The following is a 16,687-nucleotide window of genomic DNA, read 5'->3' as shown; positions in this document are numbered from 1 at the left end:
CGAAAGAGAAAAGAAGTCGCTTTTCTGTTCTGTTTTTTTTTTCCGGGAAGCAGCAAACTTGTTCCCACAGCTATTCCCTAGAAACGAGGTTGAGGCAAGCGAATGAAAAAGCAAAGCGTGAGCAAGAACTGCACAAAGGGTAGTCATTCTTCGCTATTCTGTCACACTTGCCCCCGCTCCCTTAAAAAGCGCAAATTCTGGCGCATGTCCAGTAGCGTAAGGAGACGCCCTAACATTTCGCCAGACAACTTTAAGCAACGAACTCGATAGAAAAAAAAAAAAAAAAATCAACAAAACCAGTTTGTCATCATTTACATTGTTTATTATATACATATTTAGCTTACATCATTCTCCAGGGGTAAACTTTGCATTGCTGTTCGTTAAGCTTCGTAGAATTCAAAACCAGGGTAAATTACTTGCATATGAAGCCACATTCCGATGTCCAGGAGACTTAACAATAACATCGATGGCTACAGGAGGTGGTCACGGTAAAACACCGCCTCCTGAGCAAGTTTAAACTAGGACTTTCATCGATGAATTTACAAATAAAAAGTACATCTTATCTGCTTGAAAACTAAAATGCATGTCAGAAATTCTTTGAAATCTCTTATTTGAAAAGTTTAAAATGATTGTACTGTTTTTTTTTTTTAAAACAGGATAGAGTTACTTGAGGAAGGACGTGTTTTCTCCCTCTTGGTCTGCGTTACTTGAGAACCTTCTTCTGTGCAGTTCCGATATTACATTGGTTTACCTACAACGACCAATAAGAAGAAAGGTTGACATCAAAAGGAACTAATGATAACTCGAAGTAAACACGCACAAAACGCCCGATGAGTGGAAAAAACACGAGAAACTGAATTCAAATGCGAATGGTTTTAGTTTTGTATCTGACTGCGCGAGAGAGTGGCTCGAGTTTTCTTCACAGATCACAGAGCTTGGTAAAGCAAGGCAATACAATCTAATGCAATGTTGAAAATAACCTCTTTAGTTTCGCAGCCTCGAGCAGAGAGATGTGGTAGAACATGTGAGAATTCTTTCATGAATCCCCGCGTTGGCAAAAACTTTACTCGAACAGACGATGGTTTTCTCTACGCCCCACTTCGTACAGCCCGGATCCCCCTCAAAGAAAGTGTACGTTGCAAAGATTGAAGGATTTTCTTCCTCAGATTTAGATTCAAGTTTTGCACGCAGATTCTCAAACAAAAAAATCCTCCAACGGAAAAATTATTTTTACCTTGGTAGCAAACCGAAGAGAGCAAAGAGTCTCTTGCAGTGATTCCTCCTTCGGTGAAATGTTTACGAACATTAAACTGGTAAACAAAAATCCAAGATTAGTCGGAGTCACCAACAGATTGCCAAATATAGTAAGAATATTAACATTATGATAATTTGTTATAGGTTAAAAAAAGACAAACTGCAAAGTTGGTTACAACAGCCCCTCTATTCGTGAGTGGTTACAAAAGCAAATCTTCGAAAACAATCGGCTGAAAACTCCTCCAAACGGCATCTCGGTAAATAACTTTTGAACACAAAATCCTCGCCACAGTCTTAAGAGTCAATTGAAAATGTCAGAGCGCGCGTCATGCCCGTACGTCACGCTCGTACGTCACGCCAGTTTGATCTTCTCCTGTACACCCACCTTTTGCTGTTTCCACCAAGGGAGTTTTGTAATAGGAAGGTCAGTTTGGAGTTCCTGTATGGAATGTGTTGCTCTTTATTGGCAAGAGCCATGATCACATTTCCCAAGTTGCTCAAACTTTTGTTGATGTTCTTTGTTTCACGTAGACGTTCTCCAGTGGAGCAGGACTGACTCAAGCGCTCAGATCCTGCCAAGTCAATAAGGTTCAGAGTCCCTGAGGAGAAAACATTTCGATTATTACATGATATTTTATCAAAAATAGGCGAAAACGTTGAACAGATAGCACAAATTAAGGGAATTGGCAGGCACAGTCAGAGTGAGATGGAAATAGAAAAAACAGCTCGCCCTTTGGAATAGCTGATGCCACTGCTTCATTCTGTTGTTCTTTACCTTGGCATTTTTCACCGGTGAGTTGATTTTCGCCGACAAGTTTCAGTCGAAAAACGCTATGGCTCCGGGATGATCGTTCATTGCACTGGGTGGCGGCTACAGCTCTGTTTTGAGTCGCTTTTTCCAAAAGACTGTACACCTGCACGAAGGAATGAAAACATCTTTACTTCTTTAAATACTTTGAGTGGGACGGCGAGGAAATGTACTTGAAAGTAGGGGCCGAATCAAGGAATTTTTGACAGGAGTAAGGTCCAAACGTGGCAACACACAGAAAAGATTATCCAGTCGCAACAGCTTTGGAGTAATACTGGTGGTAAAGAAACTCCGGTTGAATTGGGTGAAGGGGGGTGGGGAGGGTCCAGACCCCCTCCCCAACCCCTCCCTATGGGAAGTCTCATACGCATGTGCAGAGCTACTGTTCTGCCCATTTTACCTTTTGTACTCTCGATGCCGTCAAGGTCATCTTCTTTTCCTTTTCTAAAAGCTGCAATATTTCACTTGGAAACATCTGGTGAAAGTTATGGCAAATTACAAACCTGTGTTTGTGACGTGACAGTCACGGTCTTAACGTTTGTGACGGTAACCTCACATGCCCCTCCGGTGTTACTGGGATTTACCAATTTGATCTCATGCTTGGTGTTAGAATCACCGGAGCCCAGCAGATCCCTGATAGTCTCGTTATAAATTTCCAGGAAGCTAGCTTCAATCGTGTACTAACAGGAGATAAAACACAGAAAACATGATTAAAGGACTTTTTCTGTCCATGGCAACAAAAGCCCTGAACCAAGAATTTTGTGAACTGAAACAGAACACTACGCATCCAGCGATGAATGGTATCATATATATATAATAGGCTTTATTACATCCATTTTGAAATCACTGGTAGTCCCTGTAATCTGATTGGCTCTAATTGGTGCGATTTATTCACGAATCGCACCATTTTTTGCTCTAAATCGCATAATTTTTACGCTTGACAGAGTTTTTGACACATGACGTCGAAGTCTTTCTGTTTTGCATACAAAATAAGATGTAAAAGCGTTTCCGGTTTCGCTTTTTATTTAAAAACCGGCTCAGTACTGCATCAGTAAAATATTTGAATTGACCAAGTCCTGTATTTGGGCGATTTCAAAATGGATGTAATAAAGTGGTAATTGAACCTCGTGTCGTGCAATTTTGGTCTGAAATCATACTTGTGATTTCAAATCTAACTCGCGCTGTGCGCTCGCTCAATTTTGAAATCGCGCGTATGATTAGGTATGCTCAATTGGTTAGAGCGCCGGATTGTGTTGTGCGGGTGGTCGAGGGTTCGAGTCCCAGCCGGACCGATACTCATGGTCTTAAAATAAGTGAGGAGAATTTGCTACCTTTCTATGATCAAAAAATTGGATAGATATTCTAGTCTTCTCGGATAAGGACGAATAAACCGTAGGCCCCGTCTCCTGCAGGGTTAGGGGTAGGAGACGTTAATTTCCCACGCACGAGATTACTGAGTAGTGGATGTCCTCCCCTGGGGTGGGATGGGTGGGAATTGGCCCTGAAAAGCCCCCCTGGGGAGTGGTCAACTAAGGTACGTACGTATGTATGCATGCATGCATGCATGCATGCATGCATGTATGTATGTATGTATGTATGTATGATTTCAGCCCAAATTGCACTCCACTCAGTTCAATTACCATTATGAATTAGGCGCGCATTTTAGACACGCGCAGATGCATTAACAACATCAGTTTGCTTTGTGGTGATATAAAACCGAAATAGGTTTTAGGTTGGCGTGGGTCTGCACAGTAGCAGATCGCAGAAGACCTCCAAAAAAAGGGGCAAGAACAACAATGACACACTTGATTAAGACTCGAGTGCCACTTGTTTTTGTTTTAACCACACTTTGACGCATGGAAACATGGAAATGATTTGTTAAACAGACACACGCTTATTCATTTCATTTAGTCCAAAGAGACCTTAGTTACACGTAGGAGCCTTTTGAAGTGCCAGCATGAAAAAAAGCTAACCAGAAAACAATCTTCGAACTGCCGACAGCTACAGGGCAATTTTTTCTACATATTTCACTTTTCAGTGCATAGTATACTACAAATGATAGGGTCCATCGAGTTATGTTTTTTTTTTCTCTTCAAGTAACAGATCACAAAGACAAAAGCATAAAACCGTTCATCACCTGCCACCCTTTTTCTCTGAGGTCTTGGCTTGTCCGGAACACTTGTTCCAAGGCTCGTGGGATCATTCCTTTTGACTCATGATCTCCGTGGTTTCCCTCCATGGTAAAAGTTTTTCCTGAGCCCGTTTGTCCATAAGCAAATATACACACATTGTAACCGTCCAGGGCTGACTGAATCAACTGCGAGATTTCACCAAAGACATCCTCTTGGTTTGAAGAAGGCTTAAACACTTTGTCGAACATGAATTCATGTTTGGGTGCGGCCTTCTTATTTCCGCAAATACTCTACGAAGAAAATAAACAGGCAGCATTAACTCAAAAACCAAACAAACAAACAAATACAAAAACAAAAAAGAAACTAATTTTTCTTTCGAAAAAGAATAGGACATAGAAGAGTTCATGCAGACAACGACTTAGGAAGAGCAATACTTTGATTAAAAATACTGCAACGTTTTTCTTTATAAAGATACGGATGACTGAACCTTACGAAACTTTAATATTTGATTTCATCGCGTGACACAAAAGTGCCTTCACCGATGGCTGCACATTCCCAGTTTCTATAGCAATGTGCGGCTAGGAGTTTCCATTAACCCTTTAGCTCCCAGAAGTGATTAAAACAACAATTTCTCCCAATAAAATCCATACATTATTCAGCACACAGGTGATGAGAATACTCAAACTCATCAGGTAGAAGTTGTTATCTTGGTCTAACACCAAATTCTCGTGACTAATTTTCAAGGAAATGAGTGGCAGCTAGAGGGTATCCACTGGATAGGATATCAGACCAACTCCCTCTCCCACCCCCCCAGAATTTCTTCAGACTTCACTGACAGTTGGCTAGTACTCAGTTATAACTGAGTGGAGAGAGAGGTACCGGTAGGGGTAAAGTGTCTCCCAAAAACACTACACAAAGATCCGGCCAGCCGCGACTCGATGGAAGACTGAAAGTAATGGTTGGCTAATGAGTAAAGTAACTGCAGAAGGATCACAATAACCTTAAGCTCACAAACCGAAGGCGCAGTAAATTTAAGTTAAGATGAGCCGATCAGAAGGCAGAGCTTTCTCTCACCTCATTCAGCGACGTGGATTCCACCATCAGTTCCCTCTCGTCTTGCCCAAATGAAAACGCACACGACCGCTGACTCTCTTCTGATGCCAGCATGGGCCGCACCCGACAGAATACCCGTATATTACCTTTCAGTTCCTGGATGGTGTTGTGAAGTTCGCGCCGGATCGTTTCCTCAGAGCGCAGTTTCGATTCCAGAGCCGCCACGTTGCCTTGAAGTCCACGTATGGTGTCTTCGAGTTTTGCGATGTTGTCGCTTTTCTGTTGGCTATCGGCGATCGTTTTTTCGAGATTAACCTTTGGAAAAACGTAAAATAGAAATATTTGAACCGGTCAGCTTCGATGGATTTACACTGGGCAAAAGCCTCTAAGCTTGTCTCTTCCTTTTTCGTACCGATGTCGCCTTAAATGACATTCACAACTTTTCAAATTTGCTTCTGTTTTCCCTACTAGTTTTGAAGAAAATTCCAATCTGGCATCTGGCTTAGAAGGGATATTTTCAATTGAATGTCTAAGGGACTGCTTTAGTTTTGCTTAACTTCGCTGTGATTGGTCCATTTCTTAACACTAAAATCAATCACGACTCCGTCCTCGGGTTTTCCCGCGCCTCAGTCAGTATGCAGATTTCTCATTGGCTCTTAGTGATATTGATATTTTCTCTAATTGGCCATTGTGATTAAGGTGGCTGAACACAGCTTTTGATACCTGTTTCTGTCACCATTTTCTCTAACACCCTTGATATCTCGGTCGCCAAAACTGGCAGTAAGCAAGTTAACAACACAAACTTTGTTTTTGCGATAGTTAAGCTGACGTAGGTGCTGTTACATACCTACATACATACTTTATTACCACTTCCCCGAAGAGGATTTTCAGAGGCACTACAATTAAGGTAAAAATTAATTATACAATTAAGCTAAAAATTATATATCACTTAAAATAGAGCACTTAAATAGCAAAAGTGCTAAGGTTACTTAAGGCGGCGTTTAAACACATTAACCGATTCACAAAGTTTAAGCGTTGTTTAAGTTAAGTTGCCATGGCAACATGAATAAATATAAACAGGCCTTTAAAATCGGTTTTGTTTATTTGTAGAAAATCTAGTCATTAGATTTTCTTTATAATTTGCATGCAACGAGCTTGTAACGATACTCACAAGTTGACACCACTTTGCTTACAATTTAACAGAGAGATCTTTAATTATTCCTTGTTGAAGGTTCACTCGATTATCTAGAATTTTCTTTGCTAAAAATCATTTTTTTTTGCAATACTCCAGTTACTTATTTCGTAAAGTATTTCCGTGCCAAATTTCGTGAAATTGTAATGAGTGGTTCTCAAGAAATAGGCATATTTCTGAGAAAGCAATGTTCCATTTAATCGCAATTTTGTCATGCTACGCATGCGCTGCATTTAACTGGGTTCTTTCGGTACGACGAAAAAGCTGAGAATTGCTGGGTTCTTTTCACCGTTAACTTTTCTAACATGTCTTTGTAATAAAAGATTAAATCCCTCAATACAGAACGCTAACTATAGAGAAAAATAGCACAGATAGTGCGGATACGTGTTGAGTAAATAAAACGACCACTTTATTGACAAAATGTTTGTTTTTTTTGCAATCCTTGTGCGCGCGCTTAAGGTGGCTCGTTCCAGTTTTCATCTTTTTGATAGTTTGTAACTTTGAAAGAATACAACAGAAAGACTGACCAAGGCCAGTTGAAAACTTTTACGGGGTTGAATTACATAATCATTGGTTATCCAAAAATAAGTGTCATTTCGTCACTAGAAGTTTCCATGGTAACGCTTTCATAGGCTCATTCAGACGCATTTTTTAGCTTGTGGCTTAAATAACTCGAAAACTAACCCGGTGACCCCCTGATTTTTTTTAGTGATTACTTTTGGCACTTGAAAAGGAAAATGCCCAAAGATTTTTAAAAAATTATACGGAGCGGAATTTCAGAAAATCTACAAAAAGGGCAATTTTTACACATCACAAATTTCCATGCGTAGAATTTTCTAGTTTTTTTATCTGATGATTCCTTTCGACGTTATTATCATATTGGAACAATAAAAAGAAGGGGTCACCGGACTAGCTTTCGTGAGTTTAGCAATTTCCACGCGCGTTCTCGCGCATTTAAAAATCTGGATTCTATAAGATCAACATTTGCTCATGATCTGTTTTAGCTACCGCTGACAATTGCGTGTGCTCGCGCGAGCACCTACGATGTTCACAGACGTTTACTGCTAAGAAAATCATTAAACAGCTGTGAAAGACAGCCTCCCGGGCTCATCTTAAAAATCCTACACACGACTTCTGGCTATATCATATTATTTTCCTTGAAGTTTCAAAGTCTTCTTCCACTTCAGGTAGATTATCCTTCACTCGAGTTCTTCTTTTTTCGCCGTCGCAAGATTTCATATCGGTTGAATGTTTCTTTTAAATGCGAAGTGAAGCAACCTTTACTTCTCCGAAAATCGTCTTCGTTATCTTAATTTCTATCTCCTGCATTCACAGTAGCCGCTCAACACATCAAATACAAGCTCTTAGGTAAACTTCTCACAAAAGTAGGAAAAATTCCACGCGCCGCCATCTTTGTTTTGAATTTTCATCTTCTGATCTCGCGCTTCTTTCGCACGTTTCTCTCGCGCGCATCACGCAAGAGTGACCTGTTCCCCGCGCGAGAAAACTGGTACGAGCCACCTTAATTGCATCAGCAAAACCGCGCGCGAAAACTGTGTTCGGCCACCTTTGGAGGATTTTGGAAGAGGGGTAGGCGGGAGGGGCATAAATTCCAGAACGGGACGTCCTGAACATAGAAACGAAACCAAACGTACCTTGGTAGCCTGCAGTTCTGTGCTTATTCCGAGTGAATCAGCTGTCATTTTAGCTACAGTCGATTTTAAAGCCATAATCTCTTGCTTGGAAATGTGAAGATCATTTTCTAGACCGTCTTTCTCCCGCTGTAGGCATTTCTTGGCATTTTTCTCCACTTCTATCTCAAACTCGTGCTTCAGTTGAAGAGACCTTACCTCTTCGTCAGCACTCGTTAGCTTTATCTGAAGATCCTGTATCTTGGCTGAGGCCTGAAAATTCATGGCATTAATTCAGGATTTGAGTACTGTACTAACTTTAAAATACCTCCTTCTCTTCCTCCACGGAGCCTCTGTGCAAAACTTCACGTTTCTAATTAAATCCAACCCCTTTCTTTAATACCCTTCCCTTTCCTTAGACAAAAATTGTAGAGCAATGGTTATTCGTTTGGGCTAGGTAGTCAAGAATTTCAGTAAAAGGCAATTCCTGTATGTTTCTGTTACAACCAAAGAAATGCATACTGTATGTGGTACTGAAAATTCTAGCCAATAACTCAAAAGGGAAAAAAAAATGGACATTTTGTTAGCCTTTGTTAAGTTTTCAATTACAAGGACCCCTCTTTGAAAAAATATCCATTCTCTGATAAGTGCCCAAGTGCTCAGTCTAAAGATTCAGCACCCCCTCCCCTCCCCCCCCTCTCTGGAGCAGCCCATTTACAGTCATTGCCTTAAAATGAGTGAGTAAAGAACTATTCATGTCAAGCTGTGAGAAAAAACAGTCCTTGCAAGTGCCTAAGTTTAAAATTAAGACTTATGGAAGCAGGTCATTTAGCTATGTCGCGCCGTACCTGTGGAACAAGCTCCCAGATACCATATGACAGGCAGGATCACTTGCGACATTAAGTCAAAGGTTTAAGACCTATCTTTTTAGTCAAGCTTTCAATTTGTAGGACTATTAAATAATATTAATTCATTTGTTCATATTATTCCCTGGTTAATTTAGTTAATTATTTATAATAATTTAAAATGTACATATTGTAAAGTGCTCCGAACTCTAGGGTGAGTGCTATAGAAATCCTATATTATTATCATAATTATCATTATTATCTCTTTTATCACAGTCTTTGCCGGTGTTCTTTTTGTGCATCAGCCGGGCGCAAACCATGCACCTAGAGCGTCAGTCACTAAGTCAATCATTCTGTTCATACACTGAGCACCTTTCTAAGGATTCGTGCCGATCCCAGCATGCAGATCTTTTGAATCTCTGTCATAGTAACTCTCTCTGATACTTTCTTGATGTTTTCTACCATACCCTTCACTGTACCAAGTGCACCAAAAACCACAGGGATCACTACAGTTTTCATATGCCACATTCCCTATATTTCTAGTTCTAGGTCTTTGTACTTGCTTTTTTTTTTCAGTTTCCTTCAGTGCAATGTTTCTAACTGATGGAACAGTCATATCAATCAGTTTGCAGGTGGAATTCACTGAGTCTTTCACGATGATATCTAGTCTGTTCGCTGTTATAGTTCTATCAGTATTGACTGGCATGTCCCACACGACGGTGATGTTGTTATCTTTATTGTGCATCACGGCCTCTGGCACATGTTTGTACCATTTGTCTGTAATCTCTATGTCATGATCTTTACAGATGTTCCAATGGAGATATGTTGCAGCACTATTGTGCCTGGAGATGTACTCTGTTTTGGCTAATACCTCACATCCAGATACAATATGGTTCACTGTCTCTTCATGTTGTGAACACATTCTGCATTTGCTCACCCCTTGCTGGCAACAAATTACTTTCTGGTAGTTTCTGGTGTTCATTGCCTGGTCTTGAGCTGCTACAAGTAGTCCCTCTGTTTCTCCTTTCAAATTACTTGACAACCATTTGTTGGTGGTGACTGTGTCAACATGAGGCTTCTCAAGGATCTTTAGATACTGGCCATGCAATGCTTTGTTTTTCCACTTTTCTTCTTTCATTGACTTCATCTTGGACTTAAACACATGTTTCAGGGCTTTTAGCCTTTTCAGAGGCAGATTTATCTTCTCTGTTCTCAATCTCTGGCATTGTTACTTCCCTTTTGAATTTAGTGGTATTCTTGGATATTGAATTTTTGGCTTAAGATCTTCCATGTTCAAGCACCTGCTTTGGATATTGCCCTTCTTTGTGCTCCAGATAGTGATCAAGCCCTATTGTTACTGTTTTGAATGCTGTTTCCACATCAATCAGGTCCCTACCTCCATCTTTTCTTGGGATGTACAGCCTTTCCACGTCTGCTTTAGGATGTAACATCTTGTGCATGTTCAATAGTTTACGTGTTTTGGTGTCAATCTTCTTCAGTTCTGAGATTTTCCAGTCAATGATGCCAAAGCTATATTGTACAACTGGGACTGCAAGACTATTGATAGCTTCTTTTTTGTTTCTTCTATTGAGCTCAGTTCTTAGGATAATCTTGCTCTCCTATTATATTATTATTATTATTATTATTATTATTATTATTATTATTATTATTATTATTATTAGGTGTGTGAGAGTGTAAGAAGGGTTTTACCAGATGGCATCTTAGTAGACTAACAAAAAAAAAAAAAAGTGAGAAATCAGGCGTTGGCAAGAAAGAAACAAAAGGAGACGAAAGAGGCAAGAAATGACGGGAAGATGGAAGATAATGAAGCATGCAAGCAAACAAGAATAGATGTGGTGAACTGAAGCCAATAAGTAAGAAAGCCATGGCCTTGAAAGGCACCATGAATGGTAAAGAAGAGGGGATAGAGGGAGGGAGAGAAAGAAATAAATGATCTCACCTCTTCAGTTTGTTGGTGTTTAACTTGCACAGTACCCTCTAGTTGTTTGTTTAAAGATTCCAGAAAACCTATCCTATCCTGATTATCCCCAATTGTCTTTGTCATGTTTTCCATGAAGGATTTGGATTTGGCCATCAACCCTTCCATATCTTCCAGTCTTCCTTTGTAGTCCCATGCAGCCCTTTTCTTTCCTGAAAAAGAAAATTAAATACAAAAAATAAAGAAAGAAAAAGAAACAGAAAAAAAAAAAAAAACCGAAAGAAGGAAAAAGGTAAAAAAATGATTTGGGTATTTGCATTAAAATTATCTTATTGCATATTGAGTAATTAAATTCACAGGTGACCTTGCAATCTGACAAGCTTTCAGCAATGTAATTTATTTAAGAATTGCTCTATTTTTTTTTTTTTGGCTCCAAATAGGCCTTTTGCAGTTAGAGATCGCGTGCTTAGATACTTCATAGCAACACCATACTGGAGAGCAAGCACTCCATGATCTCAGACAAAATAGAGATCACAGAGGTTTGCATTCAAACAAAGAATACAGCGGATAACAAGTTAAAGGGTATCCCAATTCAAGAAATCTTGTAAGTGTTAATCAACAGCTTCCTTGGAGTGTATCAGCGAAAAACGAATTTTGGTGTGCTTTTGCTGCTAATACACTCTGGGGAAGCTGTTGATTACTTCTTACTGGATTTCTCGAATTGGGATACCTTTAGACCTGTTATCCGCTGTATTCTTTGTTTGAATGCAGACCTCTGTGACCTCTATATTGTCCGAGATCACTGGAGTGCTTGCTCTCCAGTATGGCGTTGCTGTGCGGTATCTAGGCACGTGATCTCTAGCTGCAAAAGGCCTATTGCATCTTTTCCCCAGCCAATTAGAAAGCAAAACAAAACAAAAAAACCAATCAGATTTAAAGGCATGTTGAAAGTAGCCTGACTGTGAAATCACAAAATATGCGAGAAAAGAAAACTGAGTAAAAGAATTTCAGACAAACTTCTTGAGAAAAATATGATTATATTTATTTCTTTAATTTTCACAATTTGTGCAAAGGCTCATAAAAAAATATATATATATTCTTGGACAGAGTTTGGCAGGTTTTTTTTTCCTGGGAGGTTTGCTACATGTACGATGTAATTTTTTATTAATAGACACCCTTTGGTTGGCCCAGTTCTTTTCCTGATGCACATCCTAGAGAACATCACTTGTTTCTTTGGTTTACTAACCTTTAGCTCCCAACAAAGAATCTAAGGCAGGACCCTTTGAACTGGCACTTTTATTTACATTTGCAGGTGGTTTAGAGGTAGCAGCTGCTGTAGCTATTGTTTGTCTCTTGGTAACAGCAGAAAGATTCCCAGCTGCTGCTCGTGCCTGAGTGGAAGTTCCTCGTTTTACAGTGTTTGCTGAGGTTTGTCTCCTTAAAGTTGACGAAACTGCAGATTTTGTTGTTACTGTTTTGTCCTGTGGCGCAGACTTTAAAGAGGTTTGAGATGAAGATTTTTTCATCTTTGGTGCTAACTGTAATCAAATGATAAATTTTACAAAGAAGGACTTGGAGCAAAATTGCACACAAATGCCACTTAATTGCAATTATATGTTTTTTTTTTTTGCTATGAATCATTGTCTAGAGAAACTCAGTTTGGCAACTTAGCTATTCCACATGAGACATGAAAATTTGACAGATTTTCAAATTCAAAACATGAGAGCCAAACTTACTTTTAATGAAAAATTCTACATAGTTCTATAAGAATCCAAATCTAGATTGGCAGTAGTGGCCACGCCCAGGTTGTGTGATGCCATTGTTTTTTAGGGTTTTTATCAACCGAATAAGCCATTTTACATACCAATATCTAAATTGCTATATCTCAAAGAAATTGATTGCCATGAATCAGATTTTGAGATCTTAACTACCCACTAGGATGAGCCTTTCAATGCCAAAAGAAAAAAATTCTCAAACATTTAATGCCTCAGACATACAAAGACATAAAAGGTGTTGTTGACGTGACCTTCAGGGTATGATTCAGAGCAACATTTATTTAATTTCTATGTAGGTTCTCAACTGTTTCTGGTCTTATTTATGCTGCTCTTTTTGTTAGGTATTATGATAATTTTGACACCCCAGCTTGCTCAAATTTGTCAACTATTTAAGAGATATCAGGTTGCGGACGTGACCTTTGCGGACACGACACATTTCTAAAAACCCAGAAAACCTCATAAAATTTTCAAACATGAGAAGATATATTAATATTTAATGACAGGAAATGATAATTATGGACATATTATGATATATGTAAGGCTATCACTTTTTTACAATTTTCCAAAAATATATAAATGCCCTTTGACGTACAAAATGACCTAGATCATCAAAGTTTTTATATTTTATTTGTTATTTATTTCCCAATTTACAGATAAAAGCAATAAAAACAGCATTTTTACTTCAGTGGCATTACTCTGAATGTCATTAGTGGCGAATGAAAAGCTCTTTCTTGAACATCCCCAAAATGTCACCTCCACAACAAATTTTGGTCATGTCCACAACACAACAATTTTATTCTTTATATATATTATTTGTTATTTATTTCCCAATTTACAGATAAAAGTAATAAAAATAGCATTTTTACTTCAGTGGCATATTACTCTGAACGTTATTAGGGGTGAATGAAAAGTTCTTTCCTGAACATCCCCAAAATGTCATGTCCGCAACAAATTTTGGTCACGTCCGCAACACAACATTTTTGTTAATAAATCCATGGTAACAAGTAATTTCTATAATATCTTTTCAGATTTATGAAGCACAATTACTATTGCATTTAGTTAGTATATGCAGTTTTTTTAAAAGGTTTTCCATTCACAGGAAATTTGAAGTAAGCAAAAGCAATTCAAATCAATGGTTGTTTTAGGAGTCACATCTGCAACACACTTTGAAAAATTATTTTCTCTGGATCTCTAAGAGATAGTCAAAATGTTTTCTGGCAAAATAAAAGGTACTTCAGGGGTAATTTTATGACATGACTCATTTCAATTCAAATAGTGTGGATCTGACTTTAGGAGACATTTAATACCCAAATTTTGCCTCTAAATGTCACGTCCGCAACTTGGAATTGACCAACTATATCTAGAAAATGGACGTGTAAGTTAAGAAAACACAAGTCACTGACAATACCAACCACTCTAAATACAAACAGATGACTTATATAACAATAATATTATGAATTATCTTCCCAGCAAATACTGATCATCATGGTTGGAAAAACCACCGTCTGTCCTTGGTAAAATTCAGAATTCAGCAAACCCATTAACTTATGGCATGTGAATTTGCATAAGTTTTTGAGAAGAACTTTTTGTGGCAACAATGGAAAGATTCTCAGCCGCTGGTCATGCCAGAGTGGAGTCACATTGTCTCAAAGTGTTTGCTGAGGTTTGTCTCCTTAAAGTTAGCAGTTTGAGATGACCAAACATTATGCTTGGAATCTATTTTCAAAGAATTTCAACTTCAATTACAGTAGCTCTCTTTCCTAGATTTGATTTCCTTAGACTCCATTTTCCGTTCATTCACTATCAGCTAGCTCAAACCAGAGCTAACTTGAACAATTTTTTTCGTTTCTCTTGGGAGTTTGAGTCAGCAGGTTTCCACTGTACGTGATGAGTTAAGGCAAATCTCATGTCTCAATTATTGCAAAAAAAGTGACACACAACCTAATTTAACCCACAGCCTACTTCAAATGGACTTATAAAAAAAGGCTGTATTTCCTGTTGCAAGATTTTTCCAACCTCTTTATTCAGATCATAAACAATTCCCGACAGTCAAAACCTACAGAATTTTCCTATCCTGCAGTATCTTCATCCCAAATATATACACACCTCAAAGCTTGGTGGTGCTCCTTTGGTGAAAGCTTGTTCACGAGGCCTCTTGACAGCTGAGGGTGGCCTCAGTTTGCTGACAAATTGAGGTTTGCCAATTTGTTTGTTGGCCATTATATTTTGATCTTGAGTTGATAATGGGGAACGCTTAAGGATGAAAACAGATCAGGGAAGGAGTCAAAGGATTTCTATGTGACAATCATAGGAACAATTTCTTAGTCTAACAGTTATGTGTCAGTCATTAGAAGCTTCATAATCCTCCCCTAGCCAACCCTATAGGCATTTGAACTCTTGAAGATTGGTTTGTTCAAATTCCTACCCCCAGGAGCAGAAATTGCGTTTGAAAACCCCACCTGATTTTGTTTTGGCAAAATGCGAAACCAGCGACCATGACATTCTACACATTGACTAAACTTTAAATTATAAACCTTGTAGACCATTTTCGTCTGAGCCATTTGTTCATCAAAGTGAACTTTCACCTTAAATATCTCCATATTTAAAGATATAACACTTGCTGGAAAGGCACTACGAGGGCAAGATTTCAATTCCCCACCCTCCTGGGCACAGATGACAGTCAAGTGCTTGTGGGTTACCCAGTATGGGGATGTTAAAGCTTTGAACTGATCGGTGCATTATGCACTGGATTCCCAAACAAGTGGTCTTGGTTCGAGACCTCCCTTTGTTCATTTTGCTGTGTTCTTTGGCCCTCACAGTGCCTCTCTGGACAATAACATAAATGACCACTATCTAGCTGGTGGAGAAACCTGACAAAATCTGGATGAACCGGTATCCCATCCAGGGGAAGTAGCAATACCTATTAGAACAGTTTTTGACTTACAACTTGAACTTCTGTAGCATCCATTTGCAGAACTTCTTGATCTGGAACCAGCAGATACAAAAAAAGTTATTATCTGTATTATCATTGTGAATGAATGGGTTACATTGTAAATGAATTCATGCACGTTGCCTTTTCGATAAAAGGCTGGTCGTTCATAACTAGTGAAATGACAAAATTTGCATTGGTCTTTTTGTCACAAGGTAAGGAATCTTATCAAAATAATTGAAGTAAAAAATTACTAAGTATCTTATATCAGTACGCTACAATTTCATCTGAAATTTATCAAAGAATTCAAAACCATGCATTAAACAGAAGTTTCTCCGAATCAATTCTACTAAAACGACCAGTCTCAAGTGGGAAGTTTTCGAACACACGCTCAGAGAAAAGTTTGACGCAAAAGATTTGTGAATTTCACAGAGTTTTAAACAGTACGCTCACTTTTTTTACATCATCATGTAATTTAAAAGAATCATTGATATCTTTGAGTATCTAGGCATCTTCGAAGGTTATGCAAACCGTTGAACTAAATTGCAGCAAAATTACAGCGCGCTTCATCTCCAAATACTCACCGAAAAAGCTGTAGAGATCCGACTGTTACCTGCAAAAGCCAATAATTAAGCTGAAGCAAACTTATAAAATTGATAAAACCAGAGGCGATCGGTGAATAAAACGTTATTTTGTGTTCGATCTACTCTTTCACCGACTCATTGCAAGAAAACAACCGACTATCCGTTGATCTGATTGGTTGTTTAAAAATTTGAACTTCCCGCAGACTGCGCAATGAATGCTGGATGCTGTTGATTAAAAATATTGAAAATTAGGAAATTAAAATGAACAAAGAAACTAAAAATGCAATGAAAATAGAGAACACTTCTCTGCTAGAAAGCTAAATAAATTCAATAGTCTGTCCTTAAACAGACTTATCAACACCTTTTAGGCTGATGAGACAAAACCGTCCCTGGACATTCATAAAATAAACAGAATAAAATAGCAAGGATATTTACGACTACCACTAAATTTTGACTGCCACATTTAAAATAGCTTTGTCATGGCGGGGTGCATCCTATTCTTTTCAGACATATCAGGGATGATGGAATGTTGAGGGTGGCAACTC

The 16,687-nt window shown here is 38.6% G+C and overlaps 1 protein-coding gene across 2 annotated transcripts; it reads right to left on the bottom strand.

Annotated features, from left to right (window-relative positions):
• Positions 1-300: 300 nt before the first annotated feature.
• On the bottom strand, positions 301-16,396 carry LOC111320560 (carboxy-terminal kinesin 2). 2 transcript variants are annotated; one of them, XM_088735749.1, is made up of 13 exons: positions 16,143-16,396; positions 15,574-15,614; positions 14,736-14,882; positions 12,101-12,392; positions 10,876-11,066; positions 8,095-8,343; positions 5,269-5,562; positions 4,200-4,484; positions 2,566-2,742; positions 2,030-2,168; positions 1,640-1,853; positions 1,235-1,310; positions 301-751 (listed from the first exon to the last, which is right to left on the bottom strand). In XM_088735749.1, exons 2-13 carry the CDS (start codon positions 15,595-15,597, stop codon positions 704-706), a joined length of 2,136 nt encoding a protein of 711 aa, XP_088591875.1. In that variant the 5' UTR covers positions 15,598-15,614; positions 16,143-16,396; the 3' UTR covers positions 301-703. The 2 variants fall into 2 exon arrangements, with proteins under 2 accessions (XP_088591875.1, XP_088591876.1); XM_088735750.1 differs by having other exon boundaries at positions 15,550-15,614; positions 16,143-16,395.
• Between the last annotated feature and the right edge of the window lie 291 nt (positions 16,397-16,687).

This window comes from Stylophora pistillata, chromosome 10 (assembly GCF_964205215.1).
Source record: "Stylophora pistillata chromosome 10, jaStyPist1.2, whole genome shotgun sequence".
In the NCBI taxonomy this organism is placed as follows: domain Eukaryota; kingdom Metazoa; phylum Cnidaria; class Anthozoa; order Scleractinia; family Pocilloporidae; genus Stylophora; species Stylophora pistillata.
Note: the sequence above shows the minus strand (reverse complement) of the source record. Positions and strands in the feature narration are given on the sequence as shown.